Genomic DNA, 26,271 nt, shown 5'->3' on the forward strand with positions numbered 1-26,271 from the left:
TCTCCTCTCCTCTCCTCTCCTCTCCTCTCCTCCCCTCCCCTCCCCTCATGTAATTTTAAACTTGAGCTAAAATAAAAGCTGAATTTTGGCAGATGTCGTTTTCAAAAGTTTTGTGATATACTGTCCTAGCTTTTGCAAAACAAACACATTTCTTCCTAGCAACCATATAATAATATGGTAATAGAATATTTTTTAATATATTGCTAGTGATGGTTTTGTAGCCTTTGCGTAGCATATCTGTGAGACAGTAAAAATAATTCACCAAGGGAGACTTTTTTTTATAGAACCTTTTTAGGAGATGATCACCACATGGCTAAAAACACTTAAAGTAATTGCTTCCTTACTTGTGGGATTTTCTCAAAGCTGTCCTTATTAAGAAAATGTGATAAAACTATCACAAAATATGTAAACATTCACTAAAGTAACTTCATTTGTTTTGAGCAGATTTAAGAGATTTTTTTGGGTTTTAGCCCCCCATCTTTATGTTTAAATAGTTGTCTTAATGGTAACATAAACAATCTCTACCTAAAATAATTATACTATTCATGGCTATTCTCTAGTGTGCATCACTGTAATATGCCAAGAAAGGAGTTTCTTCTGGGTTGATTGCAGATACTTTGCCATCTTCTTTTTAAACAATGTAGAAAGTAGCAATGTGAATTTCCTAGATGTCTGAACACACAGTCCTTAATTATATGCAACTCAGTTGATTTCAAAGATAATGTCTCATGAGAGTAAACATTATTAAACCAAGGCAAAAATTCATTGTTAGTGATATAAATAAATAAACTATTTTTTAGGGAATACAGTCAATTCTGTAGAATTTAGAGAATTCTAAAGTCTCTAAGTTAGAGAGAATTCAAGTATTAAAAATCCAAGGTGCGCATCCCATCGGGTAGTCCAGAGGAAAATCATATTGTTATACAAATAAAGCACAGTTGTGTGATGACTGGGTTTTAATCTCCTCTGTCTGTACAGGCTGAAGTTCAAGAAGCCACTTGTGGGAAGCAGAACAGTCCTGCTTCCTGTTCAGCCTCCTGTGCGCCCACAAAGGGAGCTGGTGTGCAAACATCCTGGAGGCAAATCAATCTCTTAATCAAGTGATGTGCTGTGATAAACCTACTACAGCTACATCTACTATAGCTGTGTGTAGATGGGAAGATGAGAAGCACCATAGTGTTATTAATTACAAGATGTTTTATGAATAAGAAGATTCCTCACTTTTTTCCTTTTTTTTTTATTTTTTTTTATGGACTTGGAGAAGTCCATCAAACAAACCTGAAACTCATTTTTTTATCAGCATGGCTGAAGTTTCCTAACACACACCATAGAATTTCTCTAACAGTAGAGCAAAGGTGTGTTTAGAAGCCAAGCCAAATACTTTATAAAACCACTTCCAATGCTTCCAACACTATGGATAGCTTTTTTACTCATAGTGTAACTCTATCTCAGTCTAGAAGGGGAATGGCTTTAAGCTATCTTGTCTCCAGCATGCCAGCCTGATTTCTGCACTGTGAGAGCAGATCCAGAGACTGTTAGAGATCTGTTTCTGCAGAATGCAGGCAGCCAAGCTGACAGAGTGGGAACAGCAGTGCAGATTTTATATTTGTTCCACATTGCTCTACAAACAGCAGCATATCTGTCATCTTCTGCGTCTGGCATATCTTCTTCCCTTCCCTCCCACTGTCACTGCAGTGTCATAACATTTCTTTCTTTTTGATTCAGCATGTTAAAAACTACTATGGTTACTTTTTATTTATTTGCAGTCTTCCTGTAGCTTTAGTGTATGTGTGTGTTTGCCATCTGACTGCATCCCACTGCCGTGTGATGACATTGGCAAGTGATTGCACAACTGAAAGATTCATTGCTGCAGCAGATGCAGTTGTGAATGAGCAATAAAATCAGTTAAAACTTTCAAATTAGAAACTTGTCAGTAAAGAAGATAAAGCACACAAATGCAAAAAACAAGGATAAGAAGTCATACAAAGATAAAATGATAAAGCATGGTATAATTAAAAAGGTGAAAGAATATATATGTGGGTTCTGTCATAGTGGTTTTGTACATTCATTTCATAATTTTCTTTTGGCTAACAAAGTGTGGTTTTTAAAGTAAGAACCTGTTCTTTTAAAATAAAATACCTATTAGCTGTGCATTCAATGACACTCATTGTTACACTAGTTACAATAATCCCACTGTGCACAAGTCCTAAAATGTATTTAAAGAGTGGTCAAACACTCTTCTTTTTGAGAGCTCTGGAGATGCTCAGAGTGACTAGAAAACTTAGAGAAATAGAATCAGGTATATGAAGGGCTTTTCTACATGTCCAAAGAATGTAGCTGAGTGAACAGAAAAGTTTAGCAGACTTTGTATTACACAGGAAGATTAGTATTAGATGGTCTGGGCAAATGGTGAGCTAATGTGAAAGAGTAGTGTAAAGTGGTGAATAGTTAATCAGAAAAAAAATAGAGAAAATCTCTGTTTTTCTCTTCACTCTTCTCTTCTCTTCCTCTTCTCTTCCTCTTCCTCTTCCTCTTCCTCTTCCTCTTCCTCTTCCTCTTCCTCTTCCTCTTCCTCTTCCTCTTCCTCTTCCTCTTCCTCTTCTCCCTCCTTCCTTCTCTTCTCCTTCCTTCATTCTCTTCTCCTTCCTTCATTCTCTTCTCCTTCCTTCCTTCTCTTCTCCCTCCTTCCTTCTCTTCTCCCTCCTTCCTTCATTCTCCTTCCTTTCCTCCCTCCCTCCCTCCCTCCCCTCCTATTGAAAAATTAATCTAGCCCTGGAAGTCAGCTCCACAGTATAGGGTTTTTGACATGAGTAAATGTTCTGTACTGACTCTTCCAAGCAGCCAGGAAAATACTCATTTCCATATGCATATGATGAGAAAAGTGGAATGGAGGTTAACACCCCGAGTTCACTGGGGATTTCTGTGGTCTCTACATACTGTCAGAAGGCAAAGGAATATATGCTGTTATTGTGGAACCTAGATGAATTACGGGAACTTACTGAGAAGCCAAGTTTTCCCTTCATGGGCTACCATTCAGAGGAGAAAAAGGCATGTGGGAGGAAAGAGTTGCAGGGTTCAATGCTCACATCTGCTCCAGTTCAGTGCTGCTCAAAATTGGATCAGTCAGCCCCCATATTTCATTTCCTTCTGTAATCTTGACCAATAATTTATAATTGGTATCAGCTGATCATCTGGCTCTCTCTTTCCATGACAAAATGAGTGAGCAAAGAAATTTATCCTTCTCTTTAGTGTCTCAGAGATGATAAAACTTGGAAAGACAAAAAACTGTATTAATTCTTAATGAAGTCTCTGAAACATCCTTTTAGTCAATCTTGTTTTGTTATTTCTGTTCTGCCTTTTTTTTTTTGGAAACTGTTGTGGGGACCCATGCGAGTCAAGATACAACTTTTTCAATCACAATATCATATTTTTGTGTTGTATCAGCTTTTTTCAAGGCCGAATTCCAGGTGAAGGTGCTTGGAGAGGACCTCTGGAGAGCAGTTGCTGAATCAGAAGTACCACACATGCTGCTACATACCTTTGCAAAATCATGCTCATATAGCAGGCCTTCAGCTGTAGATGTCTCCACTCTAGGACTTCCTCTGGTAGTGGTGGTGATCCTCAGAAGTACAGTTTCAACAGAACAAACCAAGGAGGTTTTTCATGCCATTCCCATTCCTCAGTCATTTGGGATTGGTACAGGCTCTAACTAAGCAGCTTCAGTTTTGTGCATGTGCAGAATATTGATGGCCCTTTGAGCTTCTTTGAGCAGAAAGAGGGTGATTCCTCTTGTTAGTATGATCAGCCAGAGGTCTGAAACCAAATAAGTAAATGGATAACTTAAAGGCAGAGCTCATTGTAGTCTGTGGCAGTAAGATGGCAATAATTAAAATCAGTGGTTTCAGAAAAAGGGTAAGAGACTGTGATGCACCCGACATTTTGCCCTGTATGCAGAGTCAGTGCAGCCTCACCTTGAGCACTATGTGCAGTTGTGGGCCCCATGATTTAAGAAGGATGCTGAAGTCCTTCCCTGGAAGAGGCCAGCAAATCTGGTAGAAGGGCTGGAAGGCATGTCCTGTGAGGAGTGTCTGAGGACTTTGGCCTTGTCAGCTAGTCAGAGGCATCAGGACAATTCATTTAATAAGATGCTTTAACTTTTGGTCAGTCTTAAAGTGGTCAGGAAGCTGGACCAGAACTGTAGGACCTGTCTAACTGCGCTGTTCTATTCTTTTCTATTTTACTTGGAGACTTAGATTTTCAAGAGAGAGAACTGTGGAAGGTGGTCAGTCATTCTAGCAAATGTTAGCAGTGCACAGTATGCCTGTTTTCATTCTGATACTTCTCTGCCAGCCTCTGCCAGGGTTGTTATATTGGCTGCACATTTATGACAGGAGAATTCCCAAATTGCATGATGGCAGCTTATAATCTTTTTTATGTGACACTAGTGGTTAAACAAACAAAAGGGCTTAATAAGGTGCCCAGGTGAGCCTTAGATAAAACTGGGGAGACAAGTAAGAGATCATGAGTCTCAGGGATCAAATGGGTAAATTTACTTTCTGCTAACAACTGCAGCATATGTGCAGTCAGCAACCCAATGAGATTAAAGTGAAAAGAAGCCTGAAGTAGAACAGGGTTATTTTTAATAACTTAACAAGAAAATGATTAATTTCTACTACTTTGAAAGCAAAAGCTGAAAAATGTGTGATTATTACTCTGCAGTTTCTAACAGCATGGTAAGGTAGTCTAGATACTTTGTAAAACGAAGAGTAACCTCATGTCACTACAGACTAAGAGATGGTGACAAGTAAGGAAGGTATAATGGAATAGAAAGAAGAAAATTATGGCAAAGCTTTGCCTGAGGTTTCATCATTGCTGTTGGATTTGGTACCTCAGATATGTCCTCATTGCTAACTGCAAGTGAGGAGAAAATTTCTCTGTGCTAGAACAATTTCCATGTAGAATCTTTGTGCCTCTGGAACCTGTCATTGTATCATGTGGATCTGATGGTCTGGGCTGGCCCAGCATTGGCATAAGGCTCTCTTAGAAGTCATCTCTGTTCCGGATTAATCTTATTTATCCAACTGTTTGTGTTCAATTTTCAGGTTGCTCATTTCCTACCACCCCTTGTGCTTATTTTCTTTTCAGCTAAATTAATTTCAGCTAACTTTTCTCATGCCATTTAACCTAGGGATTCAAAGAAAAGAAACATCTGATAGAAGATATTTTATGGCCTGTGCTCCTTGAGCCCTTGAGTTGTGAGACTGTTGTCAGTGTTTTTCTTGGCACAGCCCAGCCTCCTGCAGTACAGTGGTAGCTGGGAGCAGTACAGTGGTAAACCCACCAGCAGCAGAATGTGAGCCAGTCTTTGTTTTAATCTGGAGAGCAATCAGCATTGCCATTAGTATAAAAAAAAACTCTCTAGGATGCATGCTTAACAGTTTGGCTTTGTGTTTTATTTTGTTTTTGTTGGGATTTGCTCATGAGTAAATCATGTGAGATCTCCAAATAGCGATTGGCACGTGAAACAGAAGGGAGCCTGTGGCTGGTGGAGCAGGAACACACCGTGTGCTGGGTCTGACCAGCCTGCGGCAGTGTGCTCACACCGGGCACCCAGCCAACCTGGAGCACTTCAGCTCCTTTTTGCCCAGTTTGGATCTGAGAAATCCCGGGTTTTCCAATGCTAAGACGAGGTAAGAACCTCCCACACTGGCAAAACACTGCCACAGTTGCCTCCCACACTTGAGAAAGGTCTTTGGTGGCCACACATCCAGCCACCAAACCACTTGAGCAGATGGCATCAAGCAGTGCAGGGGACTAGTCCTCTCCCCTCCCGCATGGATGAACCACTCTGGGTGGTGTTTGCCACCCAGAGATTGTGTTATAGGCTCCATTTTCAGAAAAATTAGAAGCAACATCTAATGGCATTGGGATATTTAGTTTGCCACTGATTTCTACTCCACTTCTTTTTTGATTGACGCTGTAGAATTAAACAAAGTGCACCTGGGATGAATGAGGATGTTTCCTTTGGCCAGTTTTAATGGAAATCAGCAGGGGGGTGAGGGGAGATATTGTACCCATGCCTCTGATGGCTGGAGCCTGCTTCCAGCAATGTCCATGTGCTGTTGCCTCTAAACCACTGGGATTTTCGGTCAAGTGGTGATGAGAAAGGTTAGATGTTGCTTTCTGTCCTGTTATGCTTGATGCTGTGAAGAGAAAGATGGGCATGTTTAGAGCAGGCAGGGTAGACTGGGAGCTATTCATATGGAAGACTTGAGGTTGAATGGTCCCATCTGAGCAAACAATCACTTGGATGGTTTTAAATTAGAAATGAGTCTTGTGGGACAGGAGGGTCTCCTGTGCAAACACTGAAGTGCAGTGGACACTTCAGACTGAACCACTGGTAGTTATGTGCATTTCGTCTGTATTGGAGAGAACTTGCTGGGTAAAATGACAGTAACTTAAGATGTTGGTTACTGTAATTGAGGGAAATACTATTCCCTCCTCATCTGCAGCTGACTGGAAAATCTAGATGTGTCTTTTACTTTCTCTGATTATGTTATATGCTGGCAACAGAATGAAATGAAAAGTAGCTTGAAGTGATGATCTGTTCATGCTCCAACCAGAGTATGAAAACTGCAGAGAGAGGGAGAAAATATGTTTTGAAATAATCACCGCATGTCAGCCTGCTTCAGATTGTCAGCACTCTCTTTTAGTCAGGACTATTGTGGAACATATGGATATCTGTATGCCTTTATGTAAACACTTTGCTGCCAGTTACCAAATATTTATGAGCATTATGGACAAATTTAACTGGGAATGTTTTGCAGAGATCAGTGAATACTGAATTAGTGCTTAAGCTAAATCCATATACAATGAGAGCCTGAGTGAGAAGCTTGTGTGAGAAACATTCAAAGTTGAAAGAGGGAGATTCTTTAAAGAGTTAAGACCAAAATCCACTTATAGCTGAGTTGTCCTCAGGTCTCTTCTGCTCACTTTGGCTCTGCCTCCTTCTAGGATCACACTCCCATTTTGACCTGAAATAATTTGTGTAGGGGGTGGACTTGTCATTTCCACCACCGTGCTGTGGGGCTGGCACATACAGCCCATGGGTGTGGAGGGGATTTCATTCACTTCCTTTTGGCTGTGCAGCATGAGTCCTGCTCCACATTTGGAGCTGTGGGACACGGGCAAAGCGAGCTGAATGTTGTGCTGTCACGAGTCTGGCAGTAGTGCAGCTGAGTGCTTCGCGTGATAGCTGAAAACCCCTGCTGAAGTTTAAATCTGTGCGCTGCCCTGGGCAAGCTGGAGTTTGCCCTTTCTTAGAAGATCAATGAACAAAAAGAAACAATGGGTGCTTTAGAAAAGGAAAAGTTGCCACACACCAATGCTTTACTTATTGCACATGTCCATAATTTCTTCATGTTTAATGTTTCATGCAAGCAACAAGGCAGCAAAATCTTGGCAATGTACATTTAGTTTCAAATAACTGCTTGCTCTCTCTGCACAGTGGTGTTTGGAAAGCAAATGTTTGGTTAATACGTGGTTAAGCACTTTTGCAATACAGAGTATGTTCTTCATTGCAAGGTATCCTTTCTGAAAAAGCAAAGTGTACTTTTGGTTTTTGAATCCGTGCAGACATAGTTTGTAAGCAGTGATTTAGATTTCGCAAATACTTCAGGAGCCCTTTGAACTTGTGTGTTGGGTAGGTCAGTGCATGTTAAATATTTTTATAAGTAGTTTTCTATGCATTTTTGCTTCCCTCTTCCTCCCATGCATTTACTTTGCACAACCAATATTCTCTGAAAATGCAACTTCAGGTATTTTGGGCAAAACACATGCCATGCTCTGCATGAACTGAAAGGACCATCATATTAAGGCAGTGCAGGAGGGAGAGTGAGCATGCACAGGACTATAGATATTAATATTTCTAAGTTTGTTTTTTTGTTTTTATGATATAATTTATTTTCAATTTGTCTTTTGAGCAAGGAAAGGACTAAGGGCAGACCTACTAGTGCTCAGCAGCTTGTAAACTTTACCCACGGCACAGGTTTGACCTGAATGTGGTGGCAAGGTTGCCGTGTGAACCAACATCATAGAAAACTTGTATTTTGAGCCAGCAGGGACAAGTATGGCACCAGGAATACAGACTGTAAGAGTCCTATGTTCACTGAAGTTGCTCAGGCTGGGTCTGCAATCCTCAGACTCTGATGAGTAAAGCGGGAGTTTCCCAGCAGAGTGTAAGTATGGAGTCAGACATTTCATCCTTATTTCCAGCTGAGAGAGGATGAGGAGCCTCTTAAACTAGCTTCTAGCTGCATCCATCCCCAACACCCTCTTCCAACAGCAAGGATCAGCAGGCACATCTCAAGGCCATCTCATTAGTAGCCTTTGGTACCCTCGAAGTTTCTGCTATTTGTGGATCAGAGAGGATACTAGTGATAAATGCATCGTTCATGATACTGCATGGCACCTGTGAAATACTGCCAGTCCATGTTTCCATGCTTATGATTCTTGTGTCTGCTTTACCTCCAAACTAAATGTTGGTAAAAGCTGTAGATGAAGCCCATGGGAATTCAGCTGTAAGCATCTACAGCGGTGCATTAATTACCCTGAAATATTAGATCAAATTAAAAATTATCAGATGTTTCACAGTCACCAAACAGATGAATGGAAATTATTAGCATCTAGGCATCTCTTCCTTAGTTTATCACTTGCTAACTGTTAATTCAGTAATTTAATATTAAATTAATTAGAAAGTAAAGAGATGCTATAGAAAACCCCAGAGGGGAAAAGAGGAAAGATGCATGCATGTATGGAAAGATGTAGAATGCATGAATTAGACCCTTGATAACATTCTAAAACTGAAAAAAAAAACCCCAAACCTTTAAAATACTTTGTTTACCCAGTATCCAATATAAAATCAAGCTTTTTACAATTCTTTAATCTGGAAGCATTATCTTATTTATTGTCTAGCATAAGCTTAACATTGTGATACATTGCTGCATTAATTTTAGTTATGTTTAAGAAAGACTGGTTGTTCTTTCTAGTTTTTGTTTATTTGTAACAAAATAGTAAGTATTTAAAGTTGAAGACTGGTGGCATTCATTTTATGTGTGGTCTATTTTATACATTATGCATGGTGTCTCATGTGTGTTGCTATATATTTCACTTTTTTGTAGAATTGAAACCATTGCAGTTCCAATTCTAATAGCTCTGCTGCCTTTCTGGTTTTATTCTGTAAATCTGAAAAAAAGGAATTTAGAGTGTCTGCCATTCTAAAAAACGAAATCAGGCCAGATGTGGCAGTATTAACACTTCACTGTTCACCAAAGCTTTGTACATTCAGTAGGAGATGAATTATTTTAGTTTGTGAGTAACAGCTATTCTAGAAAGGCAAAAGGTGAAAATTTTATTTTAAGAAAACTGAAATTCTGATTTCTACAGCTTCAAACAAGAATGTCATGTTTCATTATGCTGGCATTTGTTTTTTTGTTCAACTACCAGGGAGTGTACATGAATTAAGAGAACAGTATTAACATGTGTGTCCACAGCTAACTCTATTCTCAATGCAGATAAAGTAGGAAGTTTTGCTTAGTTTCTTGAGCCGCAGAGAAATTCAGGAATAGACCAGGGTCACAGTGTCCTAGAAGAATTCTGTATATACACAGAAAATACAGAAGATCCCTTTCTAAAGTAGTAACTTTAAAGTATTCAGCTGAAATTAGCAGATGAGCACATTGTCTGATGATGAAACTGCCATATTAGGAGTCTGTTGATATGATAAAACAGTTTCACATATTGACAGAAAAGTCAGTGAAACTCCTTTTGTCCTACAAAAGTTATTTTTTTCGCAGAGTAACTCTTGCAACCCTGACTGTAGTAGGCTCTTCTTTTAAAAATTGTGTGCAGTTTGATTGATTTGGTCAAAGGAAAGTAAAAAAAAAACATTTGAAACCCTTAATCCATTTTATGGTGTGGGGGTGTGTGTATGTCCACACTGTTTTCTTCTGCATCCTGTAAGAAAGAAGGAAAAACTAAAGCTGCCATTTGCTGTAATTATACTGCAGAGTATGTTTCTGGCTGAGTTATAAGCTTCAATCACTGGTATCTATTACAACTAAAGCTGCCCTGTAGGTAAATTATTTGGTTTAAGTGAATAACTTATGCTTTAGCAGCTGTAGATCAAAGGCTATGACCAATTCATTGAACACCATGAGATTCTTGCAGGGATTTAAAAAAAAAAAGTTGTTGTAGGAGATCTGAATAGGTTTCCTGTTCTTCTGTTTAACTTCATAGTTTGAAAGCCTCTTTTGGAGGAAAGAGCACAATGTATAGACTGTTATCAAATGCAAAATATGACCATGTGTGAATGCGCAAATAAAGTGAGAAATGTTTGTGGAATGATCACAGTATTTGCCATTCTTTTTTGTATTGCCAGAGATAGCAAGTGGGAATAACTGATTTTTGTTTTAGTTTATGCTGTGAAAAAAATTGGGAGTAAATTACTTGGGGTCAAATGAAGCAGTTTATTATTCTGCCATACAGGAGAATATACATTTCTCTGCTTTCAAGTGATCTTTTGTTTCCTTTTTAATTATCACACCAAGGACAATTTGTTTTCCTTTTTGTGGGGAGGAGGGGACAGCATACATTTGCAACTGGTTTTGGTGAATAAACTATTCATGTGCAGAATTTTTCCCTGCTCCGTGGTTAGATATCACTGTTCAGGCTCTCTGTTGCTAGCCTGAGCTGTATGTTACATCTCTCACAACAACACACTAAATAATTTATTTTAAAAGATCAGAAGCACTTGGTTTGGAAAGAAATGTGAGCTGCACCAAGGGCAGGGCTCCCACAGGGGTATCCCCTTAGTTTGGGGAGTGGGATATGCAGAGGAAGACACAGCGTGGCTCCATGGGAGTACAATGTGAGGAAGGAGAACCTGGTGTGGCTAAGAAACACTGGTACTTGAAGGCTGCCGCTTTTTAATTTGTACACATGTGAGTAGTTGAATCTGAAGGACTTCAGAAGTGATGCAAAATTAATTTTCGATTTTCAGTTAATTAAGACTCCCGATCTGTGTAAAGAAAAAAAATCACTTACAGAAGTGTTATGTAGAAGTAATCTGACCCAATTTTCAATGTGAGCCTAGCAAATTTCTCTTGTTCTTATACTAATTAATTCTGGATTGAGAGTGTGTTTCAATTGTTTTGAAAAAATACTCAAGTGAAACTTTCAGAATCAAGAATTCAGATTTTTTTATTTTTTTTTGCCAGATATTCAGTAAAACCAGTTTAACAGGCCTGTTTCAGCATAGTGATCAGGATTATTGAAAAAAATTCATTAACATTATTATGAAACCCCTGTGCTCTGTTGTTGGGAAGAAGATTCATTAAACATGTACTTTTTTTACCTCTTCCTCCTGAAGTGCAGCCTGGGCTAATCTTCAGTGACAGTAAGAGCCACTGTACTGCAAAATGAATGGGGGACTCATGTCAAGCCTGGATTTTCTGTAATGAGAGGGCATGCTCTCATAGGCCAGTTGTGTCTACATCATGCTGTGCTGGTCCCAGTGGCACAAGAAACAAGCAAGCAGTCCAGCAAGGACTTTGCCATTTAATTCTTTTGCAAGATTTTCAATTACTTAATTCTCTTTCTCTGTTTCACGACAACTGAAAGCTGTTAGCAAAATATTTTCAAGCTATTTAGCTGCCATACAGTGCATGATGATTCAAGGTTAAGCTGTTGAAACAAACATTAAAGCTAGCTTTATGATCACTTACCTTATTCCCACTTTAAGCATATGTTATTTTGCAAGATACACATCAGTGGAAAAGCTGGGTCAGCAGCAGTGATGGAAATGTTGGATTTGATCGTGGGTGTATCTGCAGACCCACACAGTTCTCGACAGTGGTTGTATTGTAATCACATTAGAGACTTTTTTGATACTCCAGGCCTGCATTTAATCACAGCAGTTGCAGGTAACTGCTTCACAAACAGCTTCTTTTAGGCTTCAAAGCTGCCATGAGGAAAGGCCAGAGGTGACCTCTTTCTTTGCATCTGTGAAACAACCTACTAGGTTTTCTACCAGTTCAGGCTATGAACTGCTCTTGCTCTCATCTATGCCTAAGGAACTATACAGATGCCTCACCTGTCCTCAGAACTGATTACAGACATAAAGCCCTACAAAAAAAATAAAATTGGAGCTGCACATTTAAAAAGCCGTAACTTCACACTTTCAAATAATTACAATTATATCCCCTCATTAATAGCTGAGAGTTTAATATGTGCATTCAGCAGCTTAATAAACTGTTGTGTGCCACTAAACCTAAATCCAGGCTCTCTTTTTTAACAGTGAACCAAATTCAGGCACCACATCCAAATCCAGAAAGCTGTATTTCCTAGCATAAGCAATTAAATCTGCACAAAGATACAGTTCAGTTTTTTCCTACATAAAAATCGTCATGCCTTACAGATCTTTCAGAGGAGAAGAAAGTCTTCCTTGGCAGAGGTTGAACACATTAATTAGCATTTAAATATTTGTACTTAAATACCCAAAAAGGTATTAAGGTAGTCTGTTGAATAAAATGTATTAACAGTTAACATAATAAAGCATGATAAAAAGTTAAAGGTTTTCTGGTTATTCCTCTGTGTGCCAGGAGGAAGGATTAGGGCATAATTAAGGGTGGATACCTTCATCTTTGGTGGACCTGGATGCTGTTGTCTTTGCACATATTGTGCAAAGGATTGTGCTTCATATAGATGGATTTCCTAGGTACTCATCTGAAACCTTTCTTGTTGAATTTGGAGGATATTCCTGTATTGTTCTCAAAAAAATTAATTCAGAATTGGGTTAATCAAAATACTAAATATCACTAAAATATGAGTGTGGAAGCTCCCAACAAATCATCACTTATTTTGTACTTCTGGAGAGCAAAAGTATCTGTCTGTCTAGAGTTCCTTGATCATCCTCATATTTCCCATATTGCAATGATTTATTACTGGGGGTTTGGGGATTTTTCTTTGCCTTGAGCTTACTTTCTGTTCCAGTTGAAAATGTCATTACGAGTAACAAATGTTTCTTTGTTTTTTTGTTGTTTTTTTTCATCCCATACAGTGTGAAAGGAGCAGATGCTGGGAACGTGATCAGACTATTTGTACCAGATATTGGGATGTTCATTGCTAGTCTGACAATATGGCTCATCTGCCGCAACATGTTTCAGAAGCCAGTAACGGAGGATGCAGCACAGTGGAACATGCAGTTTGAAAATGAGGAGATGGTATCAAATACACATTTCTATCTGTATGGCTTCTAGTGAGCTTTGACATTCCTGTGTTCTGAAACGGTTTCATGAGGGCTGGCTATGTTAAGAAGTAAACTTTCTTTCAGGAAATGAAATGATTGGTTTTAAATTGGAAAAATCTAAAGTTATTATGTGGAGAACATAAAACAGAATATGAAAAGTGGTAGATATGCTACAGGATTTTTCAAATAATTTTGAGTCAAGAAACAATCACGAGAGTCTAGCACAAGTTTTTCTTCATCAGAGCTCCTGGTTAAATCTGACAAGGTTATTCTGCTACATACTGTTCTCAGTTTCTTAGATAGCATTCCTATTTCCAAATTCGTTATCCAAGTATAACAGAATCATCTGAGTGATTATCAGAAATGACTCTTAAAGAACGGAAGAGAGAATGTGTACTAAATTCATGGAAGGGGTTACCTAAAACTTTGGTCATACTGAGTCTTATCGAGAATGATTTGGGGGAATGACTTAGCTGGAAGTGTTGATGTGTTTGCTGTGCCTTTTACTAGTGGGGAGAAGAGTAGCAGAGATACCAAATGCAGAAAAATCCACAGAAAGAGGAAAACAGTTTTATAATGTAAAAAGCCACAGTGGAAATTCAGGCCAGGGCGCAGAGAAATTTCTACTACTAATCTTAACATGTTTTTTATCAGACTGTCTAGCATGGCTTGGGGCTCATTTTCTGTCTTCTTTTACATAGGGGGGGAATGTTTTTTCTTTACTCTCAAAACACCACTTTTAGGGGAGACAATTTCAATTTGCTCATTTCAAATAGAAATTGAACTTTGAAGTGGGTGAAATACTTAGGGGGATCAGTTGCCCATTTTGGTGCCACAGTATAGAGTAAAAAGAGGCCTCTCTTCATGTTGCCTGGTTGTCTGGATTGTGGCAGTGCCAGACGCTGGTCAAGTTTCTAGCACATGAGAGATCAATATCAGGACTGTGCTTTATACTCAGTTGCAGTTGGAATTCTTATGGGCACTCCTGGCAACTGAGGATTGCCTGAAGGTTGCAGTGCTTTAACTGCACATTGGAGGATATGTAGGGTTTGATGTGCGTATGCAAAGCTTTGTGTCTCCTGGAACTCGGTTTTATCAGCTTTAAATCTGCTTTATCGTTGAAACTGTGCAAAATGGATTTTGCAGGAGGCTAGAACCATGAGCTATACCCAGAAAAGGAAGAATTGTGGCTTATTAGCATGGTTTGTGTTCAGCTCTTGTCTTAAACGAATTTTATTTTACCAAAGTAAGTTCCAACAGACTTCTTTGGTGCTCTTGATCTTCTGAAAAGAAGGTATTCATAAGCACAAAAAAGGAATAATCTGATGGCAGCAACTCAGAAGAAAGATGGGCATAGTTTTCTTCCTCTGAAACCAGATGATGCTGTTTAGATATTCACTTTTTCTTTGGTTCAGAGGTGAGCCTGAGGCTGGAGTCTGGGTCAAAGGGAGCTCAGTGTCTTGGAGAGGATGAGTGCTGGCTCCCAGGCAGGGTTCAGTAGTCGTTTCCCTCCAGTGCAAGGAAAAAACTGAGCAAACAAGCACTAATTGCATGGCAGAGTGCAGCTTTTCATTGGGCTGGTCCTGGACTGGCTACCTCAATGCCAAGGAAAGGGTATTCCACAAGGGAGGAAGGAGGGAGAGAAGAAAACTGTGACTGCAGAGAAATATGAATACTGGGCAAATAGAAATATGTGTAAATATGTTATTCTTCACATCAAAACCCAGTGAATATTATTTGTGTTCTGTAAACTGCATGCATTGCAGAATATTTAGTGCACATAGCAGCTGTGTTTGGATCTAGTGACACCCAAAGCTCTATCACAGACATTTTTTAAAAAAGGGATAATATTTTCTGTTATGTGAGGGGATCCCAAATACTTTAAGGAATTCTACCCTTCACAGCCAGGTTGATGAACCTGCAACACAGTAATCTGCTGGCTTTTTAAAGATTGAATGAACTGGAGAGTGGAAAATCAAATACCAATTAAACATATTTTTCCACACCTCAGTTTTCTCTTTCAGCTGTCTGCACATAACTGCTAGTAGTAGGAGGAAGCAGAAGCAGGTGAATCTGCTAGGAATAAGTATTTGTCAGGACTGACTGTAAGGAACTTAATGCATATGCAAATGAGGCCACTGAATGTCTGAATTTGGGAGAATGCTGGCACGGTCTAAAATGAATCCAAACTATGTAGGTTTCATGTAATTTTCAATTCTTTCTTGGTAGAGTACACTGGAAAAGGGAAGACTTAGTAAGTGACCAGTTCTTTGAATTCTTCAGGAGCTGACTGATGCCTGTGGTTCTATGTTGGTGCAGCTCATTACTGATGCTGTAATTCCATTGGATTAGAAAACACAAACTGACTTGCAGCAACAGCTGTCCTACAAAAAGACACTCCAGGAAAAATGCTGAGATTGGTACTGTACCTCCAAGGGAAATAGTCCTGGGTTTGTTTGACCAGTCCTGTAGCCAATTCTCAAGTTGAAGAGCTCCTGCTGAGAGTTCCTGCCACTAGTGCTCAGAAATTCGTGGTGGAAGATTTCGTTAAGAATGCATCAGTTGATTTAAACAGCCTTAGTAGAGCCTTTAGAGAGGTAATTTTCAGGTTGATAGATGCCTAGCCATGGATGGTTCTATAAATCAAGAAATCAGCACTTCAAAGTCAAAGCAGTGTCTTGAAGCTTTACCTTCTTGCATTAAATTATTTACATTGAATGATTCCCACATCTCTGCTTTGCAGGAGAGTGAAATACTATCAAAACAGGCTTAATTAAAAAATAAATGTTAATCTATTTTCTCTTTCTAGTATTTTTGTATAGGAAAACCTGTTAAATAATTGGTTTAATACTGCTAAAATTGACTTTTTCAAAGGTCTGTGTGAGCCCATCACATTTCAGTTGATATATGGGCATGCTGTAAAAATGCTTCCAGTTGAGTAGTTTGTGTGCTGTATTTTGGCATGGCAGTATCCTCCAGAAACCAGCCATGATGGATCATATTGCTTGTGGATTGATAGGCAATTCAAACCAAGAAAACATATCAGAATCCAAATTAAGAACAACAAGGATTCATTGAAAAATTGATGTCTTTCTCCATTATGCTGCATCCAACTTTAAGGGAAACAGATCTCCATCAGAAAAGTTTATTCTACAGAACAGAACTGGGGGAGGAGGCTGTAAGGCAGTGAGACTCTCAATTATTTGTAAGTAACGCTATCCCAGGAATAAGCAAAGAGTGTGGTTTTAATTAACAGTGAGTCATGGACTAGGAAGGTCTGCCAGATACCAGGCTGCAGTCCAACTCATTACCACCCCTAAATGGTTGCACACTTGGAGCAAACGTGTCTGCAGGCCCTTTTTATTAGGGCTCAGAAAATTTAAAGCAGGTGAATACAGCTGGAGACAGGCCTGGGTTGCAAATGCCGAAAAGCATAATGCCAGTCACAAGGTGTGAAAGGTGGAAGAAAATAAGAAACAACAGTTAACTCCCAGCTGCAGCTGAAAGTACGACATTTTTGATTTGGAGCAGATGGGAGTTTATGTGCCAAAATGCAGATACAGTATATACAGTCTGATAGGTATTAGAAAGGAAGTAGCCTTTTCTTGAGACTGTGGATGAATTGCTTGATGTTTTAAGTGACAGTGGCAGGAAGGAAAATCCTTCTGCAGTTGCACAAGTTAAACTTTAGAAGAGGTGTTGATCTTAACTGAAAAAAAACCTGTTGTAGTCATCAATGCAACTTCTTCCCAAGGCATTCACTGCCTTGCCCATTGAAGCTTGTTTCTCATGCACCATGTCTTAGAAAGCAAGTAGGACCATTAGGTTCTTGCTTTGTCTCATAATCTGAGGCAAGCTTGGTCCCAAATCTTCTGCCCATCTTCTTTTCTGCAGAAGTCAGAGATCTGTTTGGGATCTCAAAAGGCAGGAAAAATGGAAAAGAAAAAGGAAATAGAGGATTTTTTTTTAATTTTTTTTTTTAAATAAACTAAAGTTTAAGAAGAATGTGAGGAGAGCTTGGCCTGGATCAAGATACTGGGCTGGAATCAGGAGGACCAGCATAGTTCTCACTTTGGCCACGAACTTGGTTTGTGTCCTCAAGTCTATTACTTCATCTGTGTCTTGGCTCCTGTGTCCCTTGGCATGCAGAAGCAGTAAAATGCTTGGTTCCCTAGCTTTGTCCTTCTGAACAGTGGCAGGCTGTTTGCCTTCCTCCTACCTTGAGCACGTAGGGCATTGAGAGCTCTCACTTGGTCCAGGTCCCCAAGTGTAACTGCAGTACATTCCATACAGGACAGAACAGACAGGCTCTGAGAATTGTTCCCATGTTCCATGCCTTTTCCAAGGACTTTCTAGCGCAGGAATTACACATTTAGACCCAGGTATACTTATCCTGAAAGTAACTGGTATCTGTTGGGCAAGAACAACAGTGGGTAAGAGAATACCCCTTTGCAATGTTACAGTTTATCCTGATCTCTCCTAGTGTGAGAATGACTTTAATCCTAAAACATGTGGTTTCAAATCCCTTCCAAAAACAAGTTATTTATAATTATAGCTGCTCTGAATAATCTTGTTAAACATATAATTATCCAGACTCTTTTAAAACCTCATTAATTTCTTGGCTTCAGTGGTGTCATGAAGCAAGGACTTTCACAATTTAATAAGTGTATTTTGATTTTATTTTGAATTTAACACTCTTTAATTTTATGGAAGGTCCTTGTATTACATGTTATAAATCAGAGTGAGATGATATAAGGGAAATCAAATGTATTTATTATCTTCTATATTTGACCTTTTAAAGCTAAGCAATCTCTGGGGGGTTTTCTTAATTTCTTTTGTCATTTTAAATACCTCTTTTTCTGAAAAATCTATAGTTCTGCAATATTCTTTTGAGCTACAGAGATTTTCAGTTCCTCAGCATTTCAGGCAAGATGTTAGTGTTGGTTTAAATGATAATATTATGACATTGATTATCAGGTTCAGAGATTTTAGGGCTGAGCAATTCTACCAGCATATCACCTACTGCATGTCCTGCATAAGAGAAGTGAACAGCTTTGAGAAAGGTCTGATGTCCCAGTCTTTGCAGTTTCATTCTTCTTGCCTTCAGATATAACCTGCCTTAAGCAGTTTGCAGTGATGCCCATGACCCTGTCCACAGGACCATCCCATTTTCCTTGAAACCTTTGATGGGTATATTTCTTCTTAGGTGATTCATTGCTTTGTGTTTGTGTCTTAATATAATTAGATTTTACCAGTATCAAACGTTCACCTGACTTGATTAGCTGTAATTAACATGGGATGCTTTGGCCCTGATTTCTCTAAACATCTTCTTCCCATATCCTCTTTCAATATTTGCTTCTCTTCTGAGATAGAAAATTATTGCTACTGTGGGAAATACTGTGGAAAAAGAACTTCTTAGAGAGGGTTAGAATGTTTTGGTTTCTTTGACCTTCCTGATGATGCCTCTGTTATTCCTCATCTTTTTTCTTCTTGTTGTCCATATTAAGCACAGCACAAGCTCACTTTTTCTAATTGTTTATTAATGTTTCTCTGGTTCTGACCTCTGGAGAACTGGTCAGACCCACTTGGTCTTTGTGTGCTTTGAACATGGTATAAACAGGATTTAATTTTTTTTCCTGTGGTTTAAAAAAGAGTAGATGAGTCTCCCTTATCTCTTTACTTGTGATGTTTGTAGTGGTGAAGTTTGCCAGACCTTACGCAGCTGCCTCCCTCAGTAACAATTCTAATGCATCTCATTTTAACAAGGGTCAAAAGTTTACAAGTTACATTAGCTCCTTGGTTTGATGCGCATGTCTTTGGATAAGTCTTAACACAAATGTGTAATTACACTAGAGCAGGCTGCAGCTACATGATGTTACATAGTGCAGTGCCTTGTGTGTTACCAAAGGCTGTCAGCCTGCTGGGCAGGAAACTTCAGTGCACCTGTCCTGTTCCGGGGAGAAACATGACAGGATGCAATTCTTCTTGTGGCAGCTCTTCACTGGAGTTACTAACAGTTCTTCCTTCCAAACTTTGAGACACAGAGTTATTAACCAACAGATTAAAATCCTGGAATGCTACTGCCTTTGGATAGCCTAAGTGATGAATAACGCAGTAGGAAAAATCTCTTGGCTTGCGGAATTCAGTCTGCTGTTACTGCAGGCAGCTGTATCACACAATTCCATCTGAAGGTAGGAAGCACCATTTCAAAAACAGGGCAATTTTCCTTCATCCCATTGTTTCAGAAATTACCCTGTTCTGTAATTTTGCTCTCCTGGTGGTTAGAAAACATCTGATTTATATTGCATATACTCATAGCTGCATTATAAAGTTTTTAGTTCTTTTTCTTTTAGTTCTTCTGCTCTTTTTGCTTCAATGTTTCCTTCTCTTGAATTAATTTCCCTGATAGTTTGGGATAAAAAACCTACATCTTTCTTTAAAGGTTGTTCTGCAAGACAGAAGACAAGTGACTTTGGATCCTCTTGTAGATTAGACGTCCCATTCTCCAATTCATCCCAGCAGTCAGAGGGTCTTCAGGGTGGTACTGGAGAAGTACCCAAATCACTTTGGTTTGCAAAAAACCACAGCACCATGGTTGGGCTATTTATTCTCCTTCTTAGCAAGAAGCATACTGGTACAGTATGTGTATTTCTTGGCCAGGAATTACTTCATGTGGGCGCTGTGCATACCTGCTCTAGATCAGTTAACTGCATTGTGCCTTGTAGTCACAACCCAACCCTTCCTTCACTTCCATTTGCACTAAAAAATAAGTGTTTAATTGTCTCAGGCCAAACCACTGAACTCTGCCTATGAGTTCCCCTCTCTCTAGCATTTGGCTTCCGTGCCTGACAACCTTCTGAAGTCAAGATGTGAAACTGTATTTCAATATTGGCCCAGTGAGCCGTGTGCTGAAATCACTCAGTGTTTGCTCAGGTGTGATGGGTACTTCGGGAAGTGAAATAATCTCTGGTTCTCTCAGTACAATATCTATTGTATACAGGATTGAATGGGCTGCCTTCCTGTTATCCTGATTCAGAACTGGGCTTGTCTTTATTAATTTATTTTTCATTTCCTTTGACTCGTTAAATGCTTCTGTCCGTATGTGCTTCCAGTAAATAACTGATCCTTTTTTTTGTAATGCGCTACTCTTTCCCACAGGAGATTTTACTGTGGGGTTGTGTGTATGGCATTTATTACTATAAAATACTGCAAACACACTGAACATTACTTCTGATCTACAATTATCTTTCTGTGTAGGTCTTTAATCCAAGCTTTAGCACACTTAAGATGTACCAGTGATAAAATTTTTCAGTAAGATCTATATGACTTAATTTAGGATTTTCTTTTCAGCGATTCAGATGAGTAATATAAATTATGAAAATAAATGGCTTAAATTCCAAGATGCACCTGTCTCATTAATGTCACACATTCCAAAATGTTCACTGCAGTCCCACACTTGATTAATTCAGCTCATTTCTCAGGGTCCTCTCCTGAAGTCATATAGTTTCTTTCTTCTCTTCCAGCCTGCAGCTACCTCTCCATGCCCACCCCATGTGTGGGCAGCCTGATGTTCCCCTCTGGCTCTCTGTAGACCCTATGTACCTCACACAAGATGACCTTAAAGAAGGCTCTTGCTGAGCAGCCCCATTTCTGTAGGAATCAAGTTCAATGACATGTGGGAGTTGTTTATGAGGAAATGTTTGAGTCTATTCCGTGGCAGGAAAAGCAAGGACATCAGCTTCTCACATGCTGATGCTTTCAGAACAGCAGTGGAGTTCTATGCTTTCTTGCCAAATTGAAAATTCAATAAATGATTGTGTTAACATGGTTTAGTATTGACCGCAGGTTAAAACTACAGTCACTTATATCACATTAAGGGCTTGCAGTTCCTTTGATGGTGAAAGAAGTAGCAGCTCAATTTCTTTTCCAGCTTTTGTGCTCACAGCTGTGTCTGTCTAAGTAATATTGTGTTATTTTGATTATTTCTTCTATATGCACTTATGTATGTGCTGCTTCTAAAAGCAGGTAAGTAATTAATTCTTCCTACTACTGCAACTATATTATATTTAAAGATAAAGGCTGAAGATCTTTTTTTAAGGGGGGGAAGAGGGTTCTTAGAGCAAAATTAGTGGGGAACTCAGTCATGTTATGATAGGTTGAATGGAGTAGCTAAGTGACTATGGAGGCAATTGAACTAAGTGTGAGAGGAGAGAGATAGGGAGTCTATTTCTCTTGTTCTGCTGGTATAACTGAATCACTTAGCTTTTCTCAGATCATTCCCAAACCAAGCTGCTCATTACAGGGGCTTTTTGAAATGAGAAGTCCAGAAACTGGGGCCTAATGCCTTTAACAGACTTAATGTCTAATAAATTCTATCTGTGTTCCTCTATTACAGGTATGGAATAAAAATCTCTGATTAGAGGTAAAGAAGTAGTTCTAGCTGGTGATATCTTGAGAGAATCACAATTTTACAGAGGCAGTGTCAACAGGATGGTGTGACTGTGAGTCCCAGGGCACACAAACTATGGGGCAGCATGTAGACAGTCCAGCCCACTTGAGAGAATGTGGTGTGGCTATCAGCAGCAGGGGTTAGAAGTCTGTGCTGAGGTCTGGAATGCTGCAGCTAGAAAAGTGTAGCATTCCCACTCTCCTCTGTTTGTTTCCTGATACTGGCTGGGAGGAAATGTCAAAATACTGAAAAGAGGCTATTTTTACAATATTTATGAGCCAGGTGTAAGGAAGAAGCATTTGAACCCCCATAGGAACTTGTCTTATGAGCTTAGCAGTGTATGCCTGAGGGGTCCCAATAATTACTGCAAAGTATTCATAGGGGTGGGAGTTATGAGGCTTGCATCCCCCTTAGTTGCAATAATTCTGGCCAGTTAAATTTTGTTGCTGTCAGTATTTGAATTTTTGAACGGTTTAATTTGTGTCCCCTCTAGAATTGAAAAGTCAGTAAATGAGAAAATTTGTGTTTACAGGCACAATACTATTAAAAGTAGGTGCAAAGCAAGGGTTGCTCTGAAGCAAAAATGAAGTTTAGGTTAGAGTTAAGGCTTCCTGTTAGTAAATACAACTCTAGGACTAGAGGATATCTCTGTGCAGTAGTGTTTATACTGTACCAGATGAAACATTTTAAAGTTGGATGTTGAAAAAGCAGCCCCCAAAGTAGCTAATGGACATTCTGGCCCTGGCCACAATAGTAGCTGCCATAGCTGCCACAGGAGCTGCACTGTTTCCTTGCCTGTTCTCTATCTCAATTTGGCAGTTTAAAAAAGTGTTGTACAATAAATACTCCAGGGACTTCCACATGATTGCTAAAAAACCTAAACTGCATTTAGTTTGTTTATAAAAAGTCCTGGGGCCCTGCTCTGCAGAGCAAGGGTCATGGAAACACATGTTTATGGCTTCACAAATGCTCTATACTCCTTGAATGGAGAAGTTTATTTGATTTAATCAGCATCCACAGGGATCCTGTAATTGCATAATAGGTAATTTATTATGGAAGTAAAAGTATTTTTCTAACTGTAGCCTATGTAGCACGGGTTTGTAGCTTTAGACTAATCCACATAGTAAAAAAGAGCTTTGCAAAGCAGTCTGACTGGAGTAATGGTGTTCTGTGATGAGTGCATACTTGTATAGCTTTTTAATCATCAGAAAGTGTTAAAACAACAAGCACATTATCACCATGTTGAATGTGAAAACTGTTCAATGTTTGCCTGCCTTCTGCAATTTGAAGTGCTCAATGTGAGAAAATGGAAAGCCAGCCCAGATGATCCAGTTAGAGGGAAGTGAATATGAGAGTAGGGAATCCAAAGTTTGTCTTTTTGACATACACTGGAACATGGCCTTTCATCTGCTTCTGCAAAGGAAAATGGCCTTTCATCCTGGATAGTGAGTTAAAAACAGATATATTTCTTTTTTTTAAAAAAAAAGAAAGTAAAATCAAACCTAGAGCTGTTTAGCTGTCATAGTCTTTGCTGACATAATCATCAACTGTGTCACAAAACCAGGCAATTCTTGCACAGCCATATAATTTATAATTCTGGCTGCCCTGAAAAGCTGCAAGCCAACATGCATCTGTCCTGAAAAAGCTTCTGGGACTCCATATTACGGTTGTTGTTGATAATCCAATTTGCCAGCTTGTCTTAAACTGAGGAGAGCGGTTGAAGAACTCCAACTCCCAACAGACTTTTGCCGTTTTAGAGGGAAAACTTGGGAAATCAGTTTGGTATTTCCTGAGGTTCAGAGAGCTGAAGTTTTCTTTCCAACATCCAATGACTTCAATAACACCAGAAGTAGGTTGTTCTGCATTTCCTGTGAATGTTTGTGACGTCTTAATTTTCTTGCTGAACTTGGAATTCATATTTTCATATCTAAATAAAAACTAAAAACCTAGAAATGTGAACTTCTTTGGTAACTCGTTGACTTTGAAGCTTTTAGCTGTACTTAAAGTTTATAAGCCTCAGTCCATGGAAACTTTGGACCATCACCTCCTTCTCAGCTTCATTTATATCCATAGAAATATCCTCTTCCCTGGTGCTTCTCCATGGTTGTGCTGTGTCATACATGTCAGGACTAGATTATTAATGCTTAACTCTCAAGGCAAAATATAGCTTAAATGTTCTTTAGATCAATGAAGTAAGATTAAATAGCCTAGTAAAGTTAAAAAAATATGGTTCTAGAAATGACAGAAAATCCAAAGATCCATTTTGAGGAGATAGCAGTATGAATTTGGGCATTTTACACCTGAGGGTAGGAAGGAAGGTAGGAATGAGAGACAGAAAAGGGTATTAAGTCCCACCTTTCACTGCAATGTTTTTGTGTGGTTTTTTTTTACCTCTGTGTCCTCCTTTTTATTTTATTCTCTGAAGATATTGTGTGTTTTCCTCCAATTTATACTGAAAAATATTTTGATTATTTTCATTTTCCCCACAAGAACATTTTCTGCTTGTTTGGAGAATATTTTTTTTAATTTCTTTTGTGATTCTTCAGACTTTTATTTCCTGTTCCAGTTCTATGTATAATTAATGTATAATTTTAAGCTGTAATAAATATATGAATCCTCTCTTCATGTTTAACATAGTATTCAAAGAGAGATGAATCCTGATGGCCTTCCATGAAGTTATTTATTTATTTTTAAGTGATTCCTATACAATTTTTAAGTGAGTCGATGTTTTAATGCATACTGTCCTCAGCAACCTGAAGGCACAAGCTGAAGAAACAGGGTCTCCTTCACACAGATCCATGTGTGTAGATTTGTGTGATTAGTGTGCCATTTCATACCCTTTAAATGCCCATCAGTCCCACTCATTCTCTTTCTTTGGCGTATCGGTGCTATTGGAGGTTCCACTGTTCACCGGTTGTGTTAAGCTCAAGGCACAGAGCACCAGAACCAGTCCAGGAGCAGCAGGATTGCACCCTAAAGGACAAGGTGAAGAACATGTTAATCTAGTATTTGTGACACAAGCAAAAAGGATTGTAATGTTTGTCCTTGTTTAACTTTCTCACTGAAACAGCAGAAGTTAGGGCAGAAAGTACCGCTGTGCCTACTGTCAGAGTTGTTTCTGAATATTTAATGTTTCCTATCCTTGGGATAGGAGCTCAGATATGAGCAGCAGCAATGAACAGACAGAATGCCTCTTTGTGCTGCATGGCTTGAAATGTGATGACTGCACATTTGGGCTGCCATCTCTCTATTATTTTACATAAGGAGCTAATAATTTATATTTTGAGAGCTGTATAGGTGAATGGTGACATTAAGAAAGCAATTAAAATTCTACCGTAGCCCATGTAAAATATGTATTGCTAGTGAAATAGCTGAATAAATCCAAGAGAAATTAAGATTGCTCAGATCAGCCCTCCTGTATTTATTACATATTTCATTGTCTGTAAAACAGAGACTCTTTAGAATAAGCAGGTTTGTCTGGGGGTTTGCTTGTTTGCTTGTTTGCTTCCCTGGGCATTCACAACAATGTTAATGCTCTGAAGTAAGAGGAGAAAGCTGGCAACAAACTTAGATATGAAATGAAGGAGTGAAGGCATCTACAGGGAATTTTGTTCTTTTGGAAATCCACATAATGTTATGGTACAGAAGAATTTGGTTAAGTTGACTGAGGGTTCATCTGTTCCTACTGCAGTCTTATCTGTTATTGTGGATTCTTTTCTGCCAAAGGTCACCAATAAATATAAAACAACTATTCTGATGAAAAATACCAATAATCTCTCTTTTTGACTTTTACACACACAGATACGGTTTGGCCAGAACTAGTGTTAGCTAATACAAGTCTAAGTTAGTGCCAAAAAAGCTATTCTATATTAAACCAAATGAGAACCTGGCTCAAAACTCTTATTTTTTTTTATTTTTTTATTTTTTAATATGCCCCTACATTTCCATGAATGACTTATTTTTCCATAAATTGTATCTTTGTGTGGGCCTCTTGCTAATCCTACAGATTCTCACTGTGGGTTGATGATTTAGTCTGCATCATTCAATAGTTGTGTATATCTCCTGGTCTCCAAGATACCATGGAGGCTTGATGGTGAAGACCACTGCCAAATCCAAACTGCTCAAGTATGAGGGGCCTTTCCACATTTCCTTATTTTTTCCACTGTGTAGTTCTAGGTCACTGGTCTCATTACCCCTGCTAAATTGTGGTAGATCACTCAAGCTTTCACTGTGTCTCTCCTGCTCACATTTTCACCTTTTCTTACACCATCACTTGATCTCCACATTTCTCATTCCCTCCCCAAGCCTCTCCTTAGTCCATTTCTTCTCTCCCAAACTGCCCTTTAGTAGCCAATGAGTTTCTGTCCATTCATTTCAGCCCTTGTTGCCCTGTTCCAGATCACTCCTACTTGCCCTATTCCAGGTTTTGCATTTAGAGAAAAGGTTGATGAAAAACAGGCTTGGAAAGTGAGATCCATTGAGCAATATCAACCGGGGGTTGCTCTTGTTGGAGCTT

At 39.0% G+C, this 26,271-nt stretch overlaps 1 protein-coding gene across 6 annotated transcripts in view; it reads left to right on the plus strand.

Annotated features, from left to right (window-relative positions):
* Positions 1 to 26,271, plus strand: part of PIEZO2 (piezo type mechanosensitive ion channel component 2) — a 298,221-nt gene that overhangs the window by 154,687 nt on the left and 117,263 nt on the right. For all 6 annotated transcript variants that reach the window (XM_033512210.1, XM_033512211.1, XM_033512212.1 and 3 more), the window contains one exon: positions 13,118 to 13,280. In XM_033512210.1, coding sequence (XP_033368101.1) covers positions 13,118 to 13,280 — 163 coding nt within the window. The remainder of the gene's footprint in view (positions 1 to 13,117; positions 13,281 to 26,271) is intronic.

Source organism: Parus major, chromosome 2 (assembly GCF_001522545.3).
Source record: "Parus major isolate Abel chromosome 2, Parus_major1.1, whole genome shotgun sequence".
NCBI lineage: Eukaryota > Metazoa > Chordata > Aves > Passeriformes > Paridae > Parus > Parus major.